Source organism: Musca domestica, unplaced genomic scaffold (genome assembly GCF_030504385.1).
Source record: "Musca domestica strain aabys unplaced genomic scaffold, Musca_domestica.polishedcontigs.V.1.1 1, whole genome shotgun sequence".
Classification (NCBI taxonomy): Eukaryota; Metazoa; Arthropoda; class Insecta; order Diptera; family Muscidae; genus Musca; species Musca domestica.
The window spans coordinates 21,868,774-21,893,881 of NW_026712114.1; the positions used below are offsets into that span (position 1 = coordinate 21,868,774).

General features: G+C 37.5%; 1 protein-coding gene across 1 annotated transcript in view; it reads right to left on the reverse strand.

The window, feature by feature from the left end:
• Positions 1-25,108, reverse strand: part of LOC101895595 (octopamine receptor beta-3R) — a 64,012-nt gene that overhangs the window by 18,071 nt on the left and 20,833 nt on the right. The window contains exons 3-7 of the mRNA XM_059124354.1: positions 17,012-17,287; positions 16,762-16,933; positions 14,049-14,517; positions 12,042-13,997; positions 1,788-2,216 (exon numbers count right to left, since the gene is read on the reverse strand). Of these exons, the coding sequence (XP_058980337.1) occupies positions 1,788-2,216; positions 12,042-13,997; positions 14,049-14,517; positions 16,762-16,933; positions 17,012-17,287 (3,302 nt within the window). The remainder of the gene's footprint in view (positions 1-1,787; positions 2,217-12,041; positions 13,998-14,048; positions 14,518-16,761; positions 16,934-17,011; positions 17,288-25,108) is intronic.

The following is a 25,108-nucleotide window of genomic DNA, read 5'->3' on the forward strand; positions in this document are numbered from 1 at the left end:
TCGATCTAGCGATGTCCGTCGGTCCGTCCGTTCGTCTGTCTGTCTGGATGACTGGTGCACACGATAACTCTCGAAGGGAGTATCCGATTTGGTCCAAACTTGGTATATCGAAATGTTTTTGTCAAACTCAGATCGAGTTCGGAGATGGGCAATATCGGTCCACTCCTTCTGGTACCTCCCACACAAAAGGTCGAAATTTTCAAAAAATATATTTTTTGCACAGAAAGAGAAAGGATAAACAGATTTTGCTCCAACTTTGTAAATCCTAATATTTGCATCAATGCTAGGTTAGGTGTGAAAATGGTCAATATCGGTCCACGCTATCAAGTGCCTCCCCCACAAATGGTCAACATTTTGAATAATTACAGTTCTCATAAAATGTGATGAAATTTCGCACATCCCAATATTCATATTAACCCAAGGTCTGATGTTAAGATGGAATATATCGGTCCACTCCTTCTGTTACCTCCCCCACAAAGGGTCGAAATTTTCAAAAAATATATTTTTTGCACAGAAAGAGAAAGGATAATCCGATTCTGCTCCAACTTTACATATCCTAATATTTGTGTCAATGCTAGGTCAGGTGTAAAAATGGGCAATATCGATCCACGCTATCAAGTACCACCCCCACAAATAGTCAAAATTTTGAATAATTACAACTCTCATAAAATGTTATGTAAGAGTCCGATTGTCTTCAAATTGCACACATCCCAATATTTATATTCTGGTTAAGATGGAATATATCGGTCAACTCCTTCTGGTACCTACTGGTACCTCCCCCTCAAAGTCTCAAAACTTTTAATATCCATGAAGTTCATAAAAAGCGAAATTAACATTCGTTTCCATTTAAGACTTGGTACATCCCAAAATTTGCATTAACACAACACAGTCCAAGCCTAACACGTCGCAATATTTATATCATATTTATTTAAGTCCGATATGAAATGGCCAATATTGGCCCATTCCTTCGGAACCACTGCATAAGGGTTTAAACATTTGAATAATCATAACGGAAGTCAAACTATTTTAAAACAATCGAACATTGGCTGAGGGTATACATTTGTCGGCAAAACCGATCGATACTCTTTTACTTGTTATTTTGTTAAATTTGTCATATTGATTTCATAGCAGGAGAATAACTTTTATGTATGTATATATTTCTTTTGGGAAATATGACAAAAAATTAGGATAACCTCGATCTCACCTTTTGCAATATTAAAAAATGTCAATAACTTTCGCTTAATGGCTTCGGTTATCCTATTTCTAGAGAAATCGGTTCGTGGCAGAGAGAGCTAAAGTGTGAGAAAATATACCGCTAGTCGAAGCACTCAGAACTTTAATAATTTTTTAATATTATTCACAAAGCTTTTATATATCTCAAAAAAATTAAAAACCAATTAAAACATAATCGATACGGTCTAATGTACGACGAGAGTAAGATTCAATTAGGAATGCATTATTTTAATGTTGTTGCTATTGTTGCAGTGATTGTGGTGGCTTTAGCTTAAGAAGCGTTAGTAAAATTGTGTGGCTGTTGTTATTGTTGTTTTTTCTATTGTTGTACTTGTACTTGTTGTTGTTATTATTGTTCTTGTTGCTGCATTTGATGTAGTGGTTATGTGTATGATTTCCAAACAACAACTTTGTATTCATTTCAAATTCTTGTTTTTTTATTGTTTTCTTCTGTGGGCATTGTTTCACCTCTTGTTGTTGTTGTTCGCTTGTTGTTTTTCTTTTCTTTTGTTTTTTTTTTTTCGTTTTAGGTTTTCTTTCTAATTCAAACTCACCATTTGCCCCACACTGACATCCGGCCGGGTTTCGTTGCTTTCGGTTACGGTACAACCATCGATTTCTGTGCCAGAAGCTTAACCTTTGTGCCATTGTCTTTGTTTTGTGACGCGTTTGCTTATCGTTTCGCTTGCTATTTTCCGCTTGGTGTTGAGCTTTCAAAGCAGCTCCACAATAGAGGCATTTGGTGCGTTCACCACCCCTGGTCATACTATTGACACTGAAGGTAAGACACTTGGTGACACTGCCATCACCACCAACGCCACCGCCACTACCACCACCACTGACACCATCGACACCGCCATTGTGGTGATGCTGTGTGGCCACATTGTGGTCAAGCATTTGTTCGACTTCCTCCTCGTCGACAAAAATGCAAATGCCACCGCGTCGTTTCAACGACGATTTACTTGAGAAATCAGGATCAAATTCTGGTATTTGAAATGCAATGGTTGGTTGTTGGATTGAGGGCGGGTGGGAATTTTTGCAATCCAGGTGGGCAAACGATTGTTGTCGGTCGACACAGACACACACACATATATACATATGTATTTTTGGGTTGATTTTTCAATATGATGGTAGTAGAAGTAGTAGTTGTTGTGGTTGTTGATAGGTAGTTGAAGGTATTTTTTTTGTACAATTTTTTTTGTTCAATTTTTAAATATATACAAAAGAAAGTTATAGGAATAATAATTTTAGTTAGGGTTTTATTTACAATTTTTATTTTTATTTTCATTTGTAGAGATAATTGATTATTGACTTGGGTGAAATTCTGAAATTGAAATGTATGTAATTGATAACGAAACGCTTCCATGCTGAAGGCATGCATTGTTTTTGTTTTTCAGAATGACTTTCGAAAGCAGAGAGAAGTTGTTGTTATTGTTGTTACTGAGAAATGAAATGACAGCTGAGTAGAAGAGAAGAGAGGAAAGTGAAGTCCTTACATAACTGGTCTTACCTACTTTGTCTTAATAGAGGCGCAAATGAGAGGTACACTTCCATTAACAATTAGGATCTCAGAATCTGAGGTGTTTAGGATATAAATATATCCATTAATTATAGAGAAGTTTTTTCACACGGTTTGCTGTTATGGCATATTAAATACGGTATAACCTTCAGCATGGATTCTGTAAAAGGAAGGCTGCTACTGGTTGGATATGGTTTTTTTCCATTTGTTTGCAAGTACATGATAATATTTGAAATGCTAGCATGGAATTGATGTACTACATTTAATATTCTGCGCAATTCTCAATAGCTTTATCTGGGCTGCAAGGCCATTTGTAATTAAAAACAAAATAGAAAAAATGTTTACGATTTCTCAAATGTTGTAGCAGAAGGATATAACTCATTTTTTAAATTGCTCTAATTCGTTTAAAAAATATGGTGGCTGAACTTTGTTCAAATCGGATCTCTAATCGAATAGTGTAGGGACTTGACCGAGATTTTCATATCATATTTCTATTGATAAGGCATTTTGAATTTTTTTGAGCAAATTTTTAATTCTCTTTGGATTGGAAACCTCTTTTCAATATATGTTAAGCATATGAGTCCACGTTCGGCAAAGTTGAATATCCTTTCGTTATTTTAAAAATACATTTATTGTAGTTGAGAAAGTAAAATGTTTGTGAGTAAAATAAACAAGTAAAAAGGCAGAAAGTTCGGCCGGGCCGAACTTTGAATACCCTCCACCATTTGGAAAGATTTAGGAAATTTTTAGAAAAATTTCTGTTGAGAGTAAGAGTTGAGTAAATGTTTTTTCAAATTTCTGTAGTCTTAACATAAAGGTGTTTTACATTTTTGAATCGAACGAATCGAATTCATAGCTTTGTCACACGGACCCGACGATTTGTTTATCTTCTTCATTGCTGGCGAGGGCAAGTTTGTATTTGTGTAATAGGGGCCCACTTAGCGAATGATTTTTACTGAAATGGCCTATATTGCCTATACGACACATTGAACATTAATTGTATGTCCATTTTATGCAGGGCCAGACAAACAGAGTATGAAAATAAACAGTGTTCAGTATTTTTTCGAAGTACGAAACGAAACAAAGCCGATATGAAGATAGCTAGCCTTTTTTACTTCGGAAACAAAAAAAAATGTATTTTGCTGGAATGGAAAGGAAACAGTACAAACTCATTGAAAACGATCCCTGCATAATAACATATTACAAACAATGTACAATCTAATATAATATATACCTTTTTATTCATTTATTATTTCCATTAATGGAATTTAGAAGAACAACTCTAAATTTAACAGCCATCGTCTCGTTTGAAAATATTACTTGTCGATTTGCTCGCAAACTACAGCTCTGTTACTCACATCCGAAGTAGAATTAGGCAATCGTATTGTTTGTGTACTTCTGGCATGTAAATGTTTATGGTTTTGTTTGGAGTACAAACCTATTGAAAATAAGTAAAAAAGCTGGGCCGAACTTTTTATACCCTCCACCATTTGGAAGAAACTGTTATATGGGGCTATACGAAGACGTGGATGTAGAAACAGTTCCGAACTTCAAATACGAAGTTTTAAACAAGTCCGGTGAATAATGTCGGAAAAATCATGAAAATAACGAATATCTGGGGGTACCGTTATATAGGGCTATACGATGTCGTAGACCAACATTTACAATTCTCTTGTAGAGAATAAAGTACTCACAAGGAACTGTTTGTGTGGACTTTTAAACAATTCCGTTGAAAAATGTGGCTATTATCATCAAAATACCGAATATCGGGAGATACAATTGTATGCGGGATATAGGATATCGCGGACATATATACATAAATCTCTTTCAGGGGATGAAGTACTTACAAGGAACTCTTTGTGTGGATTTTCAGACAATTCCATTGAAAAATGTGGCTAAAATCGTCAAAATACCGAATAATGGGGGGTACCGTTATATGGGGCTATACGATCATGGACCTATTTAGACAATTCTCTTTCAGGGGGTAAAGTATTCACAAAAAAATCCTTATGTGGAATTTCAGACAATTCCGTTGAAAAATGTGGCTAAAATCGTCAAAATACCGAAAATCGGAGGGTACCTTTATATGGGGCAATACGATATCGTGGAACTATATAGAAAATTCTATTTCAGGGAGTAAATTACTCACAAAGAACTCCTTGTGTGGAATTTCAGACAATTCCGTTAAAAAATATGGCTAAAATCATCAAAATATGGAATGTCGGGGGTACCGTTATATGGGGCAATATGATATCGTAGACCTATATAGTCAATTCTCTTTCAGGGGGTAAAGTGCTCACAAAAAAACTCCTTGTGTAGAATTTCAGACAATTCCCTTATTCCCTTGGTTGCGAGATAGTCATTCTTAATGCCAAATATTGTTTTTTTTTTTATAAAAATAACGTTTATCTATTGGTGGAGAAAAATGGTCATGTTTACCATGGTTTCAGAAATAGCCACCAATCCTTATATTTTCCCTTGGCTAGGAATATTCTTCCTAGAAGTTTAAAATAACTTCTATGAAAATACTTTTTTGTAGCCATGGGACGATCGTAAGGTCAATACAAGAGACAACCAAGGAATTAAAAAAAGGTAAAAATCCTGCAGACATTGTCATTTTTCTGCAATAAATAAACGATATTTTTGTAAAAACAATAATAATGGGATTAAGCCTGACTATATTTAAAGAACAAAATAACAGGTATATCCCAATCAAAAAAATGCCAACATTTTTCTGTTTTCTTTTTATATCTTCAGCCATACGGCTGCAGAGGCTATACATCATTTGATACGGCCACAATGTGCCTCATCGAAATAATTGTTTAGACCTTAGGTCTCTTTAGATGAAATCCGTTTCAGGACATTTGGAGCCGATCTAAGGGTGTCCATCTATCTGCCTGTCTAGCTGGTGGGCACAATTTCGAAGGAAGTATTCGATTTGGTCTAAACTTAGTAAATCGTATTATTATTATCAAACTTAGATCGAATTAGTAGATGGGCAAAATCGGTCAACTCCTTCTGGTACCTCCACACAAAAAGATCAACATCTTCTTAAAAAATAATTATTTAATAGGATAAGAAAGGATCATCCTATGTTCAAACTTTGCAAATCCCATTTCATCAAATACCTACCCCTCAAAGGGCCAACATTTTGATTATTTATAACTCTTATAAAATATGAGATAAGGGTCCGATTATCTTCAAATTACACAAATTCCATTATTTTTACTAACACAAGATCTTCTGTGAAAAAAACCGATTCCATTCTGACTTGACACATGAAGATAGTAGAAATCGGACCATTCCTTTTTGTACCACCCGCACAAAGGATCAAACTTTTGAATAACCAAAACCATCATAAAATCAAAAATATGCATCGGGTTCTCTTTAATGCTTTAATAATTATGCGCTTTAAATTAATTATTCGCAATATGTTTTAACAATTATTCGTTTATATTAAATGTTCGATTTTTATTAAAATTTTCCTAATTATTTTATTAGTGTTAGATCAAGTGGAACAAAAATTATCACATATCTCATTGGGAGTGAAAGAAGTAGACGGTATAATCCGTTCTGGAACGCTGTAATATTTATATCAGACTAATGTCAGATACGAAATGAACAATATTGGCGCATTCCTTCGGAACCACCCCTAGTTTGAATAATCATAGCCTAAGTAAAAAAATCCTTCTCTTTCGTTACCATACAATTTGCATGTTTGGTTCTGTACTTCATCGGTTCACGCTTAGGCGTATATATACTTCACCCTATTTTCTTTATTTTGCAGCCCAAATTTTCTAATGTATTTTCTAACATAGAATTTTTATGACGGTAATTCCTGATTGCGGCATTTTGGTGGTACCTAATATAACTTCCAACCAATTCTTGACATTTCGGGTTCTTATTAGTCCACTATTTGGTATAGCTTTCATTTTGTTTATTTAAAGATTTATGTCTCAATTTTCATACGAGTCAGCTGGTCCTATTTTTTAGGTCAGCCCAATTATATTTCCAGTATTTTTGAAGATTTTCAGATACCACAAGCCACAAATGATTAAGATTTTAAGACAATTGGTTATACCCAACAGCATCTTGTGTTGGAAGTGTTATATGTTTGATTAGGCAAACAATTACTTATCACCTCGAAATATTTGTTCACGATATAAGAAACTATATATGGATCTTCCTATCTTTCGGAGCTGGGTCGATCTAGCTATGTATGTCCGTCCGTCTGTTCATGTTCTGTTACTTTTTTATTTCACTTTTAATCTTTAGTATAAGCTTCTCTAACTAAATTATAAAAAAACGACCTCAGATTCTGAGAACCATCCTAGCTATCTCCCCTCTTTTTGCGTGTGAATTCCATTACATCCCTAATTCGTCGAATGCAATATACATATATTAATCTTTTTTGTTTTACTACCAACAAATGCGTTTCGGACTAATTATCCGGACCAAATGAGAGCCAAATGGGATTCCATGATGCTAATTAATGGACAAATGTGAGCCCGGCTGCTTACACCAATCAAAGTTGGCAGCTACACCAACTGGGAATGGAAAGTTAACGCCTAAAGAACATGGGTGTAATTAATAACATTTACAAGTAACATAGAGAGAAGGAGAGAGTGAGAGGAAAATGAGAACACAAAAACATAAAAACGAGAACAGAACAGAACACAAATGAAGAACACACGTTGAACAGATGGTCAATAATACAACGAATTAACAAACGAACGAAACGAAAACCGAAAACCAAACGCTTGAAATGAAACACAATTTAAGACAATTCACTTAACGTCAACTTTAACGCAAAACATTTCGATGTTCAAAAAATAGTTTTGTTTCCCCACCCAAAAAAGAATATAGGAATTGTAGACCAGCTGTATTCTAAACTACAAATGAAAAGTTGATACATTTTCTTGAAATGAAAAGAAGGTGTGATAAATAGAGAGCTTAAGAGCTTTTTACGGTGATGGAAAATAAAGAAATGTGTTCAGAAGATATGGTGTTGATGATGGATTTATTTATTTTTATTAATTGTTAAGTGGTTTTTAAATAATGATATGGTTATTGGTTGGTTATTTAAGTTGTAACACATACATATATAAATTTCAATAAAATGTTGTAAAATATTATTTAGAGAATAAAAAATTTTGATCATGGGATATTTTGCAAACAATTTCTAAGAGCAGTACACAAACTTGACATTTTGGTAGGCACCTGCCCAGCCCAGCAATAGGCTTCTATTCTGGCCCTAGTCCCACTTCCATTCTAAATATCATGAAGATCGGGTCATAATTGCGACCTGTAAAGTGATTACAAATTAACGTGGACAGACGGACACACATAGCTAGTTCGACTTAGCTCGGTGAGATAGGAAGATCCATATATACTTTCCTAAGTGGGAGACCAATCCTTTGATGTGTTACATAATTTTTGGCCCATTCAAATTCATAATGCCCCCAACATATAGTGTTGTAGGGTATAAAAAGTACTAAAAGGTCCAACATTGTTACTGAACGACTTATAAGAGGTAAGAAGTTAAAATTTCGCAGTAGGTTAATGCAAAAAGGCAACTGTAATTAAAAGGTACAGAACAAAATGCAAGGCGAATGCAAGAAAACTAGTAATATAAACGAAATTTTAAGTTCCACTCGTCCTTCAATGCCAGATAGGTGTTCGGACTTTGAATCCCACAAAAAGTCAAAATAACCTAATGAGTACGGCGAAGAAAAAGATAGAGAAAAAAACCTGTCATCCTCTAAATCCCAGTTCTCTGTCATCCGGCAACCTGATGAATCTGTATGGCCAAGACTTTTTTGTCAGTAAGACTATGAGACGAAGCGAAAAAAAGCTACTGCACAAGTAAATTCCACCGTACATGGAACGCGTATACGAAAGCCTCAATCAGTCACCAATATATCTGATCTTTGTTATTTACTTTTTAACTTGAAGCGCTGAAATTGTACGAAAATTAGACTTAGAGAGCGACCATAAACGTATATATCCTGACCTGATAAAAATGCTACCAAACCAAATTTGGACTTGTGAGATATATGCATAATTTTTATACCCTCAGCCATATGGCTAGAGAGGGTATATATCATTTGATACGGCCAAATTGTGCCTCATCGAAATAACAGTTTTAGATCCAAGTTTTCTTTGGACCAAATCCGTTTCAGGACATTTGGAGTCGATCTAGCGATGTCCGTCCGTCTGTCTGTAAGGCTGGCAGGTGTGCACAATAACTCTCGAAGAGAGTATCCGATTTGATCCAAAGTTGGTACATCGTAGTATTATTATCAAACTTAGATTGAGTTTGGAGATAGGAATGGGTCTCCTCTTTCTGGTACCTCCCTCACAAAAGTTCGAAATGTTCAAAAAATAATATTTTTCTGCACAGAAAGAGAAATGATTATCCGTTTTTGCTCCAACTTTGCAAATCCTAATATTTACATCAGTTTTAGGTCAGGTGCGAAAAAGTCAAAATTTTGTATAATTACAACTCCTTTAAAATTGGATGCAAGAGTCCAATTGTCTTCAAATTTCACAAATCCCAATATTTTTATTAACCCAAGGTCTGGTGTTAAGATGGAATATATCGGTCCTCTTCTTCTGCTACCTCCCCCATAAAGGTTCAACATTTGGAATATTCATGATGTTCATAAACTTAATATCCGATTCCATGCACCCTAGCCGCATCTCAATATTTCTACTAACACAAGATTGTTCTTCCTCACAAAGGGTCAATGTTTTCAAATTAACCATCCGGTTCTCTTCATATTTCGCACATCCCATTATTTCTTCTAATACAAGATCTGCTGTGAAGATCTGCGAACCTCTTTTGGTACCTTACCCAATTTCCAAATGGTGGAGGGCATAAAAAGTAATTTTTATACCCTCCACCATACTATAGAGGTTATATTCATTTTGTCATTCCGTTTGTAACTCATCGAAATAATGATCTTAGACCCAACAAAGTATATATATTCTTGATCAGCGTAAAATTCTAAGTCGATTTAGCGATGTCCGTCTGTCTACCTCGTCTGTCTGTTGTAATCACTCTATCTTTCGAATGAATTGAGATGGAAGGCTGCACACATGTTTATTTTGCCAGTAGGCAGGTTAAGTTCGTAAATGCACCATGTAGGTCCACGTTTTCGTATAGCCCCCATATAACGGTACCTCACTATATTCGGTATTTTAATGGTTTTAGCGACATTATTTACCGGAATTGTATCAAATTTCGCATTTGAAGTTCGTAATGGGTACTACAGCCTATGCCAGAAAATTGTCTATGCAGTTCCACGTCCACGGGGGCTATACGACCCCATATAACGGTACCCCCGATATTTAGTTTTTTGATGATTTTAGCGACATTAATTACCGGAATTATTTCAAATTTGAAGTTCGTAATGGATACTGCAGCCTATGCCAGAAATTTGTCTGTGCAGTTCCACGTTTTATAACCCCCATGGTATTTGGTATTTTGATGATTTTAGCTAAATTATAATTTTTTTTTTTCAAGTTTCGCATTTGAATATTGTAATAGCTTATGACAAAAGTTGTCTATGCAGGTCCACGTCATCATATAGACCCTCATATATGGCTACATTCGGTATTTTAATGATTTTAACAGAATTTTTAACGGATTTAATTTTTTTTGAAAATTGCCAAATTTGTACCAAAGTTCGGCTCGGCCGAACTTACAGCTTTTTTACTTGTCTAATCTGACCTAAGGCGGACCAAATATTAGAATCTACAAAGTTTGAACGCTTGCTTGCTTGCTTTTTATACAATCCACCATATTATGTAGGGTATATGAAGATTGTCATTCCGTTTGTAACACCTCGAAATTTAAATTTTAGACCCCACAAAGTATATATATTTGATCAGCATAAAATTCTACGTCGATTTAGCGATGTCCGTCCCTCTAAACGTCTTCCCGTCTGATGAAATCATAATAGAGTCCACATTATTTATTCTAGAGCTTCAAAATTTAGCATAAAAGTTTATGTTATATGCAGGTTGTTTGGTGTTGAAAATGATATGTTGGTTCTCGTTTAGGTATAGTCCCATAGCCCCCTCCAGATTTTCCGTTATTCGAGAATTTTTGCCACAATTTCCAACCAAATTAGCTGAAAAATTGACAATTGTTGGTTTCAGTAGGTCTGTTCTCTCCTTGCAAAAAATGTTCGATTCAGGTCTACTAATTGGTACCTGCCGATTTTCGGTATTTTGAATGTTTCTGCCACAATTTCCCACCAAATCATCTGAAACTTGACATTTAAGAGGTACCAAAAGGTGTGGGCCGATTTTCGTCTATCGCGAAATCGATGTAAGTTTGATAGGAATGGTACGATTTATCAAATTTTGATGAAATCGAATACTACCTTGGAAAGTTATACAGTCATTGGATGGAAAGACATATATGACCAGAACAACTCCAAATGTCTTACAACGAATTTCGTCTAAAGAGACTTAGTTTCTAACATCAATATTGCGAAGTGATGGTATGATGTATACTTTCCGTAGCCATATGGCTGAGGGTATAAAAATAAAAAAAATCCCAAGTTGGCCATCGGATGCCACAATCACAAATAAATCGACTACGAATTTGCAGATCGAAGTTCTGTAATCGAAAGTACTAAATACCAATATCCGGAAATTGAAATTAATTGATTGATCCAGTCTACAAAACAAAGACAAAAATACCAAATACCATTGCACGGAACTCTTAACCGATGCAAGACCGGAATCTCATCTCATTTTTCAGCAAGAGATGTTCTAAAGCGAATGAAAAGTTGTACGTTTTCTGCCCACCCAAGGTCACTGTTAAGGGACTAGTATGTAATGCCTGTATGTCGCATTGATTCTAAGATCAACCATGCCATAAATACTGTACCCTATAGATCGTACTTATTGACCAGCCCCAATCTCCTCAAATTACCTTCTAGAGCTATGAATTCTGCTTGCGCTGATCCTACATACATACTCACACGCCTGTTCCTTCTCCACATGACACTTAGCTCACTGGTCTACCATTTAATCAGAGATCTTCTGCCTCTCTCTCTCTCTCTTCTGAAGAGACCTTGTCTTTAAAGCGTTTCTTACCTTGACTTTCCTTGTTTTTTTCGTTTCATTTTCCTTGTTAGTATTTTCAGAACCACATAAACTAAAAATCGTTTATCACCTCTTTAATTGTTTGCAAAATATCCCAATTATTATAAAAATAAAATGCAACAACAATAACATATAAGCTTAAAAAGTTAATTTTTTTTCTACTCACTTGCCGAACTAGTCGAGACACGACCCATCGGTATATAACTCCGACTGTCGCTGTTGTCCTGCGAAAAATTGATGACATTCACATCGTAGGTGACCACAGAGGCCTGACGTTTGCGTACCGTTTGGATGCCTTCGTATCCGGTCAGTAGAGAGCTACGTTTGCGTCCACCACCACTAACAGAGGTAGTCGTGAGTGTTGTTTCCGGTTCGCTGTCAGGACGTTGATACAAAGGTGATGCTAAGTCTTTCTCCTCTCCTGTTAAAGAACCGCCACTGCCGCTCAGACCATTGCCACCATTGGCGGAACGCTGCATAGTGGTGGGCGACAGAGTGGAATCTAAAATAATTTCCGGTTTGGGTGAGAGATTCGTTGGTTGTACGTGACCGTGTGAGGGAGGTTCGAGTTGTTGTTGATGCTGCTGTTGTTGTTGCGTTGGGGTGGGGTTATTGGCCAGTGTGGTAAAAACATCCAAGGACACCGTTGAGGTATCGCTCACAATGAAATTGTGATTTGTTGCCGATGGCGAGCTGGTGAGTGCAGGAAATGCGGGTTGGGCCGTGGCGGTGGGTGGTGGCGATAGGAAATAGACATTTATGCTATTGCCGCCCAGACTGGGTGTGGCCGAGAAAGGTGAGTGGCCCAAGGTGTTGGGACTGCGGCTAACGGGTAAGTTGATGGCCGAATTGAAGTTCGGTGTTATGGGTGGTGACATCAGGAAGTTACTGCTGTTCTTGTTCACCAAAATCTGATCGCTAAGCGTGCTCATGCGCTGCTTTATCGACTCCTTGCGCAGTGTGTGACTGGCATCAGTGGATTTTTGGGATTTTTCCGGTGATTCTTTGTGAAACGATTGTTCGGTGGAGGGAAAACTCAGGGAACGAAAGAGCTCTACCAACTCAGAACTGGATTTTTGAGAACTCTGGGATTTTTCGGGTATGGTGGAATTGGTGTCCGACTTTAGGGCTTCCGGTATGGAGGCATCCATGAGCGATGAAGGGGATAAGGAGGGTGGTGGGGTGGAGGGTAGTAACGGCGAGTCGTTGGAGGTTATGTCTTTCAGAAAAGACAAGTCATCGGGTCCCACTTCTTGTACAGTGTTGGCGCCCAAATCGATCAGTTGGAAATGGGTGGCATGCCTGCTGGGTGGACTTTCATTCGTCCCCTCCTGCCTGGGTTGACTTTCGTCCATTTGCTCGGAATGCTCATTGAGAACATTGATATCGAGTAAAATATCGGGAGTATTATAACGACTTGTGGAATCAATGCTATCCCCAAACAGCCTGGGCAAATAGACATCCGAATCGGTGTCACTGTGTTGCCGGGAACGCATGTCATGTTTCCGTTCCTTAAGCAGCCCCCCATTGTAGCTGTGGGAAAGTTTACGATTGCGGGACCTCTTGAAAAGCTGAGAGCGACTTGGCTTGATTTCTTCCGAATTGGCCTGATGCCGTTTCTTTTCCAGGGAAAAACATTCGGTACTGGAACGTTTGGTCTTGGCCAGCAGAGATTTCAAGTTGAAGCCCTTGCTGCTTTCCTCTTTGGGTGTGGAGTTGACGGAACCCTCCTTGAGGGAATCCAAATGTTTGGCCGTCTTCTTGCCTTTCAAATCTCCATAGTTTTTGAGGAACTCTGAGTCACTGGCGGCAAAGGATTTCTTTGTAGCCGACGATCCCGCTTGGCTGCGCTGGCGATTTTCTCCATTTTTCATGCGTATAAAATCAGTCTCACTCAGGGCTGGATATTTATTGCCTGAAAAGGATTCTTTGTTTTGTTGTTGTTGTTGCTGCTGTTGGTTATCACTGGCTTTTTGCAGCTGACCCGCTTGCCGTTTATAATACAAATAATTATCTTCGATGAGACGTTTAAGCTCTTTATTATCCTCGGATAGAGGTATGAGGGTTGCTGGAGCGGCAGTTTGTTTTAATTTTATTAAATAATCGTTGCTCTCGCTGTCATCTGAGTTGAGGATACCACCACGACCAACGCCATACTCACCGCCACTGCTACCCCCACTACCACCAAATATGCTGTGGTATTGATCGGAATCACAACCAGAGTTTCTGTAGAAATTTGAATCCTGCCTCTTGAGCGAGTCCCGGCTGGAGGCTGAGGCATTTGTAAATTGCTTGCCGTTGCCATTCACCCTGGGTGTGGGTATGGCAATGCTCTGCTGCAATGGAGAATCATTTTTCATATCCTGCCAAATTTGCGGATTATAATTGATGAGATCCTTATTGGCGCAGGGCACTTGTAATTGCTGCTGCTGTTGTTGTTGCGTTGCATTATTGCCCGTGGTGGCGGCATAGTGCAACGCTATCATCGAGGGGGCGCTGTCGGTGTGGGTCACCTTTTCATAACGTTCCTGTTCGAGATCACGTAAATCAATACTACTACGGCTGAGACGTCTGGGTGGTGGTGAGGGCACCCGTAACTCATCGCATTCATCCTTGTCATCGTCATCGGTTTGTGGTATCTCCTGTAAGGATATGGAGGATGTGTGTGTTTGGGTGGATGAGAAAAAGATAGAGCAGAAAAAAAAAAACAGGTTTAATATGCTTATCAAGTTGCCAGGTCAAAAGGGAAATATTGATGGACTCTTTGACATTGTGGCTATCAAAACAAAAAAAAAAAAAAAAGGAGAAGGAGAAGGTTGTCCATATTTAATCTTCTCCTGGAAGCCACATCCTTAGATTATTATCAATTCTTTGAGAAAATATTACACTGTGGAACACAAAAATTGAAGAACCTATATGAATATAGAAGAGGAGTGAAATATTGAAACCTTCAGAAGAATTCTGTTTCAAGTTGCGACAAGTATTTCCTCCAAATTCGTAAAAATGACGGAGATATTCGACTATTTTTTCGAAAAAAAAGAGTCTAGTATTTAAAATAAGGGTGAGATGAAAAAACTGCAACCAATTTCAGACTGCTGTAATTTCTAAGCCACTCGTCCGACAGCTGTTTAAATTATTCCAGTGAAAGCTCATTCGGTACAAAGGCATTTTGGTGTGATTTTTCCAGAAAAAAAAGTTATTCGTGATGGAATTCAAGCGTGATAGTGTGATTTCTTTACATTTGGCTGGAAAATAACAAAGGGCTATCGTGAGAGCACTCCAGCATTTAAATGTGAATAAAATCTCGTACCATCGCTCGTTACCGTGATACTGGTAGCGTAGCCCGACGTCAAGGTGGTGGAAGTGGACGGAAGAAAACCGCAACATCAGCAGAAATGGTTCGAAAAGTAAAGAAGCGACTTGATCGAAACCCGCATCGCAGTGGCCGAAAAATGGTTCATGAGCTGAACATATCGCAATATTCCATTCGGCAAAAATTGAAAAATGAGCTCGGTATAAAGCCATTGAAATTCCGGAAAGTGCAGGAACTTATACCGGCACAGAAAGAAAATAGACTCAAAAGAGCTAAAGAGTTGCTTCACTTGGCCGAAAGTGGTGAACTGCCGAATTTGGTTTTCTCCGATGAGAAAACATTCGTTGTCCAGCAGTTTGTATAGAAACAAAATGATCCTGTTCACTTGCCAAAGAGGTCAGCTGAAAATGTCCACCTTCGGTTGGCCACCAGAACACAAGCGCCGGCCATGGTGATGGTGTGGGCCGCCATAACAGCCGATGGTGGCTCTCCGCTCGTATTAATCGACCGTGGCATAAGAATAAATGCCGAATATTATCGCGAAAATATTCTGGAGGGTGTATTAAAGCCTTGGGTACGCAAACATTTTGGCCGCAGTCTTTGGGCATTCCAAGAGGACTCAGCACCATCGCATTAAGCAGGCGTCACCCAAGAATGGTTAAAAAATGTAGGCCGCCATAATAGCCCATGGTCGCTCTCCGCTAGTATTAATTGACCATGGCTTCAGAATAAATGCCGAATATTATCGCGAAAATATTAAAGCCTTGGGCACGCAAAATTTTTGGCCGCAGACCTTGGACCTTCCAACTGGACTCAACACCATTGCACTCGGCACGCGCCACCCAAGAGTGGTTACAAAATGTAGGTCGCCATAACAGCCGATGGTCGTTCTCTGCTCGTATTAATCGAAGGTGGCATCAAAATAAATGCCGAATATTATCGCGAAAATATTCTGGAAGGTGTATTAAAGCCTTGGGCATGCAAACATTTTGGCCGCAGACCTTGGACATTCCAATAGGACTCAGCACCATCGAACTCAGCATGCGTCAAATGAGGTTTGTTGTTTCATTTCCAGCGCACAATGGCCACCAAAATCACCGGATACCAATCCGTTGGACTATTGTGTCTGCAGTATTTTGGGAAGTAAGGTTGGGTCTAAAAAATACCAAAGTGTCGATCACCTCAAGAAAGCGCTTCGCCGAGAATAGGCCAAAATACCGTAGAGAAACATTCGGACAGCGTGTGACGTGATGTGATGTTTCATTGCCCGTTAATTCGTGCCAAAGGTGACCAATTCGAACAAATCTAAACTTATTCTAAAATTTGAAGCTATTTCCATTTTTTAAAATTTTTTAAAAATTTTAAAATTATGGCGTTTGACTTTGTTGCAGTTTTTTTATCTCACCCTTGATTTAAACATTTTCGACATTATATTTTATTTAATTATTTTTTATTTATTTTATTTATTTTTTTTATTTTTTTGAAAAATCTTCGAATTTAGAAAAAATCTAAGGTTGCTCTGAATTTTCTCTTCCACAGTGTTAAATTCAAAATTAACCGTTTGGCTACTTACCTCAAAATGGCTTATTGCACTATGAGTCTCTTCTCTCGTTAGGGTTAATTCACATTCACTGGGATGCAAATAGTTCAGATTGGTGGGCTGCTGGGTGTGGCCCATGTGTACGCTATTCAGCAAAATATTGGAACTGGTGCGGCTTAAGGCCTTCCGTTGTCTGACCGCTTCTCTGTAAAACAAAAACACAACCACAATCAAAACAATTTCATAGTTTCGTATTTTTTTTGTCATTCATTCTACTACTCACTTGTATATTCGAAAATACATAACCAACATCACAATGCCCGGTATCCAAAAACTAACCGAACTGGAGATGAGGGCATACGCCTTGTTCACCACAAAGGAACATTGATCGGGATTTTGGGAAATTTCCTCCAAATGTTCGGCCGTTGTGTACCAACCCAAAAATATTGGCGTAAACGAGATGAGGGCAGGCAGTATCCAAACATTGGCCAGCATAAAACAAACCGTTTTGTGTGTCATATTCAGTGGATATTCCAGTGGCCGGACAATGGCATAGTATCTGTGTCGATGAGAGGTTGAGAGAGATAAAGAGAGTGATTGAGAGAGGGAGTAGCATACATGAACAGATGAACTGGATATTAAAAACGTCATTTGGTGTCACACAAAATGTTGTTGTGGTTTTAAAGTTGATATCGGTTTTATAGTTGTTGTTGTACATTAAATGATACGGTGGGTAAAATGTACCCTTGTTAAAATTTAAAATGGAAAATTTTCAAATTATTAAAAAAAATAAATTTTTTTGCATAAATTCTCAAAAAATGTAACGAGTTTCTTATAGGGTGTCTATATAGGTGAACTGAAGGCCAGGGAGTCTATATAGGCGAGCTGAAGGCCAGGGAGTCTATATAGGTGAACTGAAGGCCAGGGAGTCTATATAGGCGAGCTGAAGGCCAGGGAGTCTATATAGGCGTGCTGAAGGCCAGGGAGTCTATATAGGCGAGCTGAAGGCCAGGGAGTCTATATAGGCGAGCTGAAGGCCAGGGAGTCTATATAGGCGAGCTGAAGGCCAGTGAGTCTATATAGGCGAGCTGAAGGCCAGTGAGTCTATATAGGCGAGCTGAAGGCCAGTGAGTCTATATAGGCGAGCTGAAGGCCAGTGAGTCTATATAGGCGAGCTGAAGGCCAGTGAGTCTATATAGGCGAGCTGAAGGCCAGGGAGTCTATAAAGACGAGCTGAAAGCCAGGGAGTCTATAAAGGCGAGCTGAAAACCAGGTAGTCTGTAAAGGCGAGCTGAAGCGAAGATCTTTTGCTAAAGAATATTTGATAATTTTCTCTTTCGGTACACCTTACAATTTTGGATTCCTTGTAACAGGTCGTCTTAGGCCTTTTTAGTACTCAAGTGCAACATTCGTTCAGTTTGACAAAATGTCAAAACTTCACACTTTGCGCAAATTATTGAGACTTTCAAGATTGTATATATTATTCAAATTTTTTACTTTTTCGGGAAGAATTTCAGAATTTCAGCTCTATTCCTTCATCCAATACCAAAGTTAGTAACATTTAGTACGCATATCCAAAACAATCTACAACCCTCCATCCATGACACAAACAGTGATCCACAATTACTACCATTTAGAACTTTTCGAACAATTATAGTATGCACTTCCAAAACCACCACCAGATCTCAACACAAGATATCAACAGAAACCTCAATATCAAACTTCGGGGATTCAGCTCTATTAATTCGCCCAATACCAATCCCAATTTCGTACCACTTAGTACTTTTCGAACAATTACAGTACACATTTCCAAAACCACCACCAAATCTTAACCATAGACACCAAAAGTGTAGTTAACATAAAATTTCAGAATTCCAGCCCTATCGGTTCACACAAATTCGAATTGTACCAAATTTAGTACACATAAGTACGAATGTACAAAAATGCTTTCGTACCTCAATCATACAATTTCAAAGAAATCTCACTAGCCAATTTCAGAATTCCAGCCCTATCGGTTCACCCAAATCCAAATAGTACGAAATTTAGTACCATTTAGTAAACATAAGTACGAATTTCCAAAGCTTCCTACATACCCCAATTCTACACTCCCACAGTAATCCAATTGTACCAAATCTAGTACGTAAAAGTACATATTTCCAAAACTACCTCTATATCTCTATTCTGCAATCCAGCATTAATCTTATTTCCAAATTTCAGTGTACCAGATCTATTGGTTCGCTCAAATCTTAATTTTAACGAATTTAGTTCCTATTACTACACAATAGTATAAATTTCCATATATACCTACATTATACAATCTTATAGGAATCTTATTCCCAAAATTCAGGATTTCAACTCTACCGGTTCTCAAAAGATTTAAATTGTAACGAATTTAGTACCGTTTAGTACACATAAGTACGAATTACCAAAACTACCTACGTACCTCAGACATACAATGCAATTGCAATCTTATTTGCAAATTTCAGCATTTCAGCCTTATCTGTTTACCAAATCAACATCGTTCCAAATTTAGTACTATTTAGTACAAATAAGTACGAATTTCCTAAACTACATCCATATCCCTACCTATTAATCTTAATTCCAAATGTCAGGATTACTGTTCCATTGATTCACTCAAATCAAAATTGTACCAAATTGAGTACCATTTAGTACAGATAAGTACGAATCTTTTATTCCCAAATTCAGTATTCCAACTCTATCTACATTCCTCAGCTCTAGAATACAATATTACTTTTATTTCCTAATTTCAGTATTCCAGTTCTATCGGTTCACTCAAATCGAAATTTTACCAGATTTATTACCATTTAGAAATTTTTGTGCACAAATACAAATTTCGTAACCTATGTCCATATTCCAAATCCTACACTCTGTCAGTAATATTAATTTTAAATTTCAGGATTCCAGCTCCATCCGTTCCTCCAAATTCGAGTTGTATAAAAAAAAATTACCAATTAGTACTTTTCGTAGGCATGAGTAGACACTTTGAAAACTACCTCCTTACTTCAACCCTACTCCTTCTTTTCTTCTTTTCCTTTGAAAATTTCTTTAACAACACAACATCTTTTAGTATCTTTTAGTTCTAGTACATATTTCCAAAAAATCCATCCTTATCTGACAACTTTGCACCAAGGGTGACCATCGCCCAAATTTTAAAGATTCTAGCTTTAGGCGTTTTGTCTGGTCGTTGATGAATCATTAAGTCAGTCAGTCAATTATTTAACTCTATTATTAATATTCTTTATTTATATTACCCTCAGCCATATGGCTAGAGAGGGTATCATGTGATACGGAGTCGATCTAGGGACGCCCATCCGTCCGTCTGCCTATTTTACTGTGGCTGGCTGGTGCGCACGATAACTTTCAAAGGAAGTATCCGATTTGACCCAAACTTGGTAGATCGTAATATTATTATGAAATTTAGATCGATTTTGGAAATGGGCAATATCGGTCCACGCCTTCTGCTAACTCCACCAAAAAAGTTAGAAATTTTCAAAAAAAAGAAATATATTTTACTGCACAGAAATATAAAGGGTAATCCGATATTGCTTCAACTTTGCAAATCCTAACATTTGCATCATTGCCAGGTCCGAATAGACAATATCGATCCACTCCATCAAGTACCTCTCCCACAAAGGGTAATAATTTCAAATCATTATAACTCTAATAAAAAGTGAAAGTCCCGTTGTCTTCATATTACACACATCACAATATTTTTATGAACCCAAAGCCTGGCGTGATAATGGGATTTATCCACTCCTTCTGGTACCTTCCCCAAAGGTTCAAAATGTTGAATATCCATGAAGCTCATAAACGTGAAATTAACATCTGATTTCATTCAGACTTGACAAATCTCAATATTTCTATTAACATAAGACCTGTAAAAAAATATGATAGAGATTGGAATATTTCTTCTGGTACCTCTCCCACAAAGGGTCAAAGTTTTGAATAACCAAAACAATCATAAAATCCAAAATAAGCTACCGGTTCTCTTCATATTTCACACAACCAATTATTTCGACTAATAAAATATCTGCTGTAAAGATGGGATTTATCGGTCCATTCCTTCTGGTACCTCCCCCACAAAAGGTCAAAATGTGAAATATTCGTGAAGCTCAAAACGCGATATTAACATCCAATTCCACTCGACTTGACAAATCTCAATATTTCCATCAACATAAGATCTGTTGCAAAGATGATAGAGATTGGACTATTTCTTCTGGTACCTCCTCGACATAGGGATAACGATTTTGAAAAACAAAACGCCAAAAGAAAGCAGAATAAGCATTCAATTCTCTTCAAATATTACATACACAAACATTTTTGTTAACAAAAGATCTGTTGTATAGATGATATATCGGATCGGATATAGATGATATATCGTTTACACCCATCGGATCGGAGGAAATTTGATGTAGACTAAATTCGATTGGTTATGCCAAAATTCAGGTCATTTGGACTGATATTGGTCATTTGGTGCACAATTAACCCGAAATCGATTGAAAATATGTATGGGAGCTATATCTAAATTTGAACCGATTCTCATCAATATCGATAGGGTTCGTCCTTGGGCCAAACAAATATTGTTTTGAAAATTCCATCTCAATTGAATAATAAATGCGACGTGCATTTTGTTCACAAAAATACATGGAAAGACGAACTGACATGACGACTCAGAAAGGGATTTTATGAAGATCCTAAACAGTAATTATGGGTTAATCCCGCTTCCTTCTCGATGTTATAAAAACACAAGTAAAAAAGATGTAGGTTCAGCCGGGCCGAACTTTGAATACTATCCACCATTTGGAACAAATTTGGCAATTCTCAAAAAATCCGTTAAAATCTTAAAAATACCGAATGTAGCTATTATATTAGGGTCTATACGACGACATGAATACCGAATATCGGAAGGTACCGTTATATGGGGGCTTTACGAAGACGTGGACCTGCACAGACAATTTTCTGTCTTAGGGTGTCGTATCCATTACGAACTTCAAATACCAAATTTGAAAAAATTGCGGTGAATAATGTCGCTAAAATCATTAAAATACCGAATATCGGGAGGTACCGTTATATGGGGGATATACCAAAACGTGGACCTACATGGCCCATTTTCAATACCAATAGTCCTGCTGACATAACATACATTTGAGGAAAATTTTATCAATCTACTTCAATTCGTTCCACAGATGGACATACGGATAGACGGACGGACATCGCTATATCGACATAGAATTTTATGCTGATCAAGAATATATATACTTTGTGGGTTCTAAAATGTGTATTTCGAGGTGTTAAAAACGGAATGACAAACTTAATATACCCTCCATACTATGGTGGAGGGTATAAAAATACATGGACAGACGAACTGACATGACGACTCAGAAAGGGATTCTATGAACATCTTCAAAAGTAACTGTGTTTCTATCTCGCTTCCTTCTCCATGTTACAAACATATGCACAAGGACTTAATACCCTTACCACGATGTGGTGTGGGGTATAATTAGAACATGTTTGGAAATATTGCCAATGTAACAGATTTTAGAGATTTCAGAGTCCTTAACTACATGTTTCAACCGAAACAAATTCTTCCAATTATTGTTAATTTGGTATTATGCCTTCCCCGGCAACTAGTTTCTCATGTCAAAGATTTTTTCCTATTTTTTTTTAATTTTTTTCATGGCGACAGAATCCTCATTAAAGGTGGATTTGAACACCACCACCTTTATGCCATCCAAACTTTTCCTTTCACTAATTTATATCACCCCTCTCAACTACTGGAGGTAGGATAAAGAAATAAGTTTTTTTCTCATAATTAATATTATCCATGTGTGTGTGATGTTTAAGTTTAATCTCCTTGGAAGTCCTCATTAACGCGGACACATTTGTTGAATTTCTTACAAAAGTGAAATCTCAATTTCTTTTACTTTTTGGCCCGGCAATTCTTTCTTATCACAATATTTGTGTAATTGTGTGGGTGTGTGTATATATGACACAATGAGGCGGGGTTGTGTGTGTGCGTGAGTATTCTTGGTTTGCCTTAAGGGAACCATTAATCATTACATTTTTGCCAAAAAGAATTTTAATTTAAGTGCATAATGATGTTGGTGGGCAACTGAGAGAGTGTGTGTGTGTGTGTTCGTGAGCGCGCTTTAACGTTCCGTAACGTGGTTTTCGGTAGAACTTCCTTTACACTTTTGCCACATTCTTATCGACGGCAATATCATTGTGGCTATGAGAAATTAATATTTGTGTGAAGACAACAAAAACAACAACACCATTTATTTAACGTTGGCGGGCGGGCTGGCTGGCATTTTTCCTCAGAAGTTATTTCAAAACTTCCTTTTCCGAAGGGGAGTATTAACAAATAATAAAAATATCGAAATGAAAAATTATTATCGCTCACCAACAAAAGTGAAATGATTTTGAACAATTGCATTGGTAATGATTTGTTATGAAATCGGGAACTGGGAACTGGCAACAAATGACAGCCGTTCCATGGGAATTGTTGAGTGGCCAGAGAAAAAGTAATTTATTAATTGATAAATTGTTATGGAATAAATTAATTGAAATTTCAATGTGATTAATTAATTGTTAAGGATAAAATATTATAAAATAAATGCTTTTTAATGAAATTTATTAGCCAACAAAAAATAAGAATACTGGATATAGTTTAAATATATTTCATCTCCCACATTTAGGGGCACAAATACAGAGTAATATGAAAAAACTGCAACCAGCTTCAGACTGCTGTCATTTCTAAGCCACTCGTCCGACAGCTGCTAAAATTATTCCAGTGACAGCTCATTATATTGTTTACAAGTGTACAAAAGCATTTTGCTGAGAATTTTCCAGAAATAAAGTTATTCGTGCTGGAATTCAAGCGAGATAGTATGATTTCTTTATATTTGGCTGGAAAACCACAAGGGGCTATGGTTAGAGCACTCCAGCATTTAAATGTGAATAAATCTTTCATGTCTCGTAGCACTGCTCATTATCGTGATACTGGTGGCGTAGCCCGACGTCAAGCAGGTGGAGGGAAGAAAACAGCAACATCAGCAGAAATGGTTCGAAAAGTAAAGAAGCGACTTGATCGGAATCCGCGTCACAGTGGCCGAAAAAAGAATCGTGAGCTGAATATATCGCAATATTCCATTCGGCAAATATTGAAAAATGAGCTCGGGGTAAAGCAAAAAAAGTGCCAAGGTTTACACCGCAACAGAAAGAAAATAGACTCTAAAGAGTTGCTTCGCTTGGCCAAAAGTGGTGAACTGTCGAACTTGGTTTTCTCCGATGAGAAAAAATTCGTGGTCCAGCAGTTTGTAAACAAGCAAAATGGTCGTGTTTACTGGCCAAAGAGGTCAGCTGAAAATGTATACCTTCGGTTGGCCACCAGAACTCAAGCAACGACCATGGTGATGGTGTGGGCCGCCATAACAGCCGATGGTGGCTCTCCGCTCGTATTAATCGACCGTGGCATCAGTATAAATTCCGAATATGATGGCGAATATATTCTGGAGGATGTATTTAAGCTTTGGGCACACAAACATTTGGCCGCAGATCTTAGACATTCCAACAGGACTCAGCACCATCGCACTCAGAACGTGCCACCTAAGAATGGTTACAAAATGAGGTTCCTCATGGCTTCAGAATAATTGCCGAATATTATCGGGAAAATATTCTGGAGGGTGTACTAAAGCCTTGGGCACGCAAACATTTGGCCGCAGATCTTAGACATTCCAACAGGACTCAGCACTATCGCAATCAGCACACGCCACCCAAAAATATTTACAAAATGAGGTTCTTCGCTTCATTTCTAGTGCACAATGACCACCAAAATCTCCGGATACCAATCCGTTGGACGATTGTGTGTGGAGTGTTTTGGAAAGCAAGGTTGGCACAAAAAAAATTCAAAGTGTCGATCACCTCAAGCAGGTGCTTCACCGGGAATGGGCCAAAATACTGCAGAGTATCATTCGGGCAGCGTGTGTGGTTTCATTGGCCGGTTGAAGGCTATAATTCGTGCCAAAGGTGACCAATTCGAACAAATCTAAACTTATTCTAAAATTTGATGGTATTTGCAATATTTTTTGCTTTCATTCAATAAAATTAAAAAAAAATTAAAAATTATGGCGTTTTACTTTGTTGCAGTTTTTTTCTCTCGCCCTGTAGGTTAGGGTTCCACTTCACATTTAGGGACACAAATAAGTAGGCAAATTAATGCCATTAAATAACCATTTTAAGTCATTGTTTTTTTTTTTCTCTCATAAATCGTTATCCCTTTTTAATGAAAAGACCCTCAATCTCTAGCCAACTAAGAACTTAAGTCAAAAAGGGACATCCTTTTGCTTGAAATCCTTGC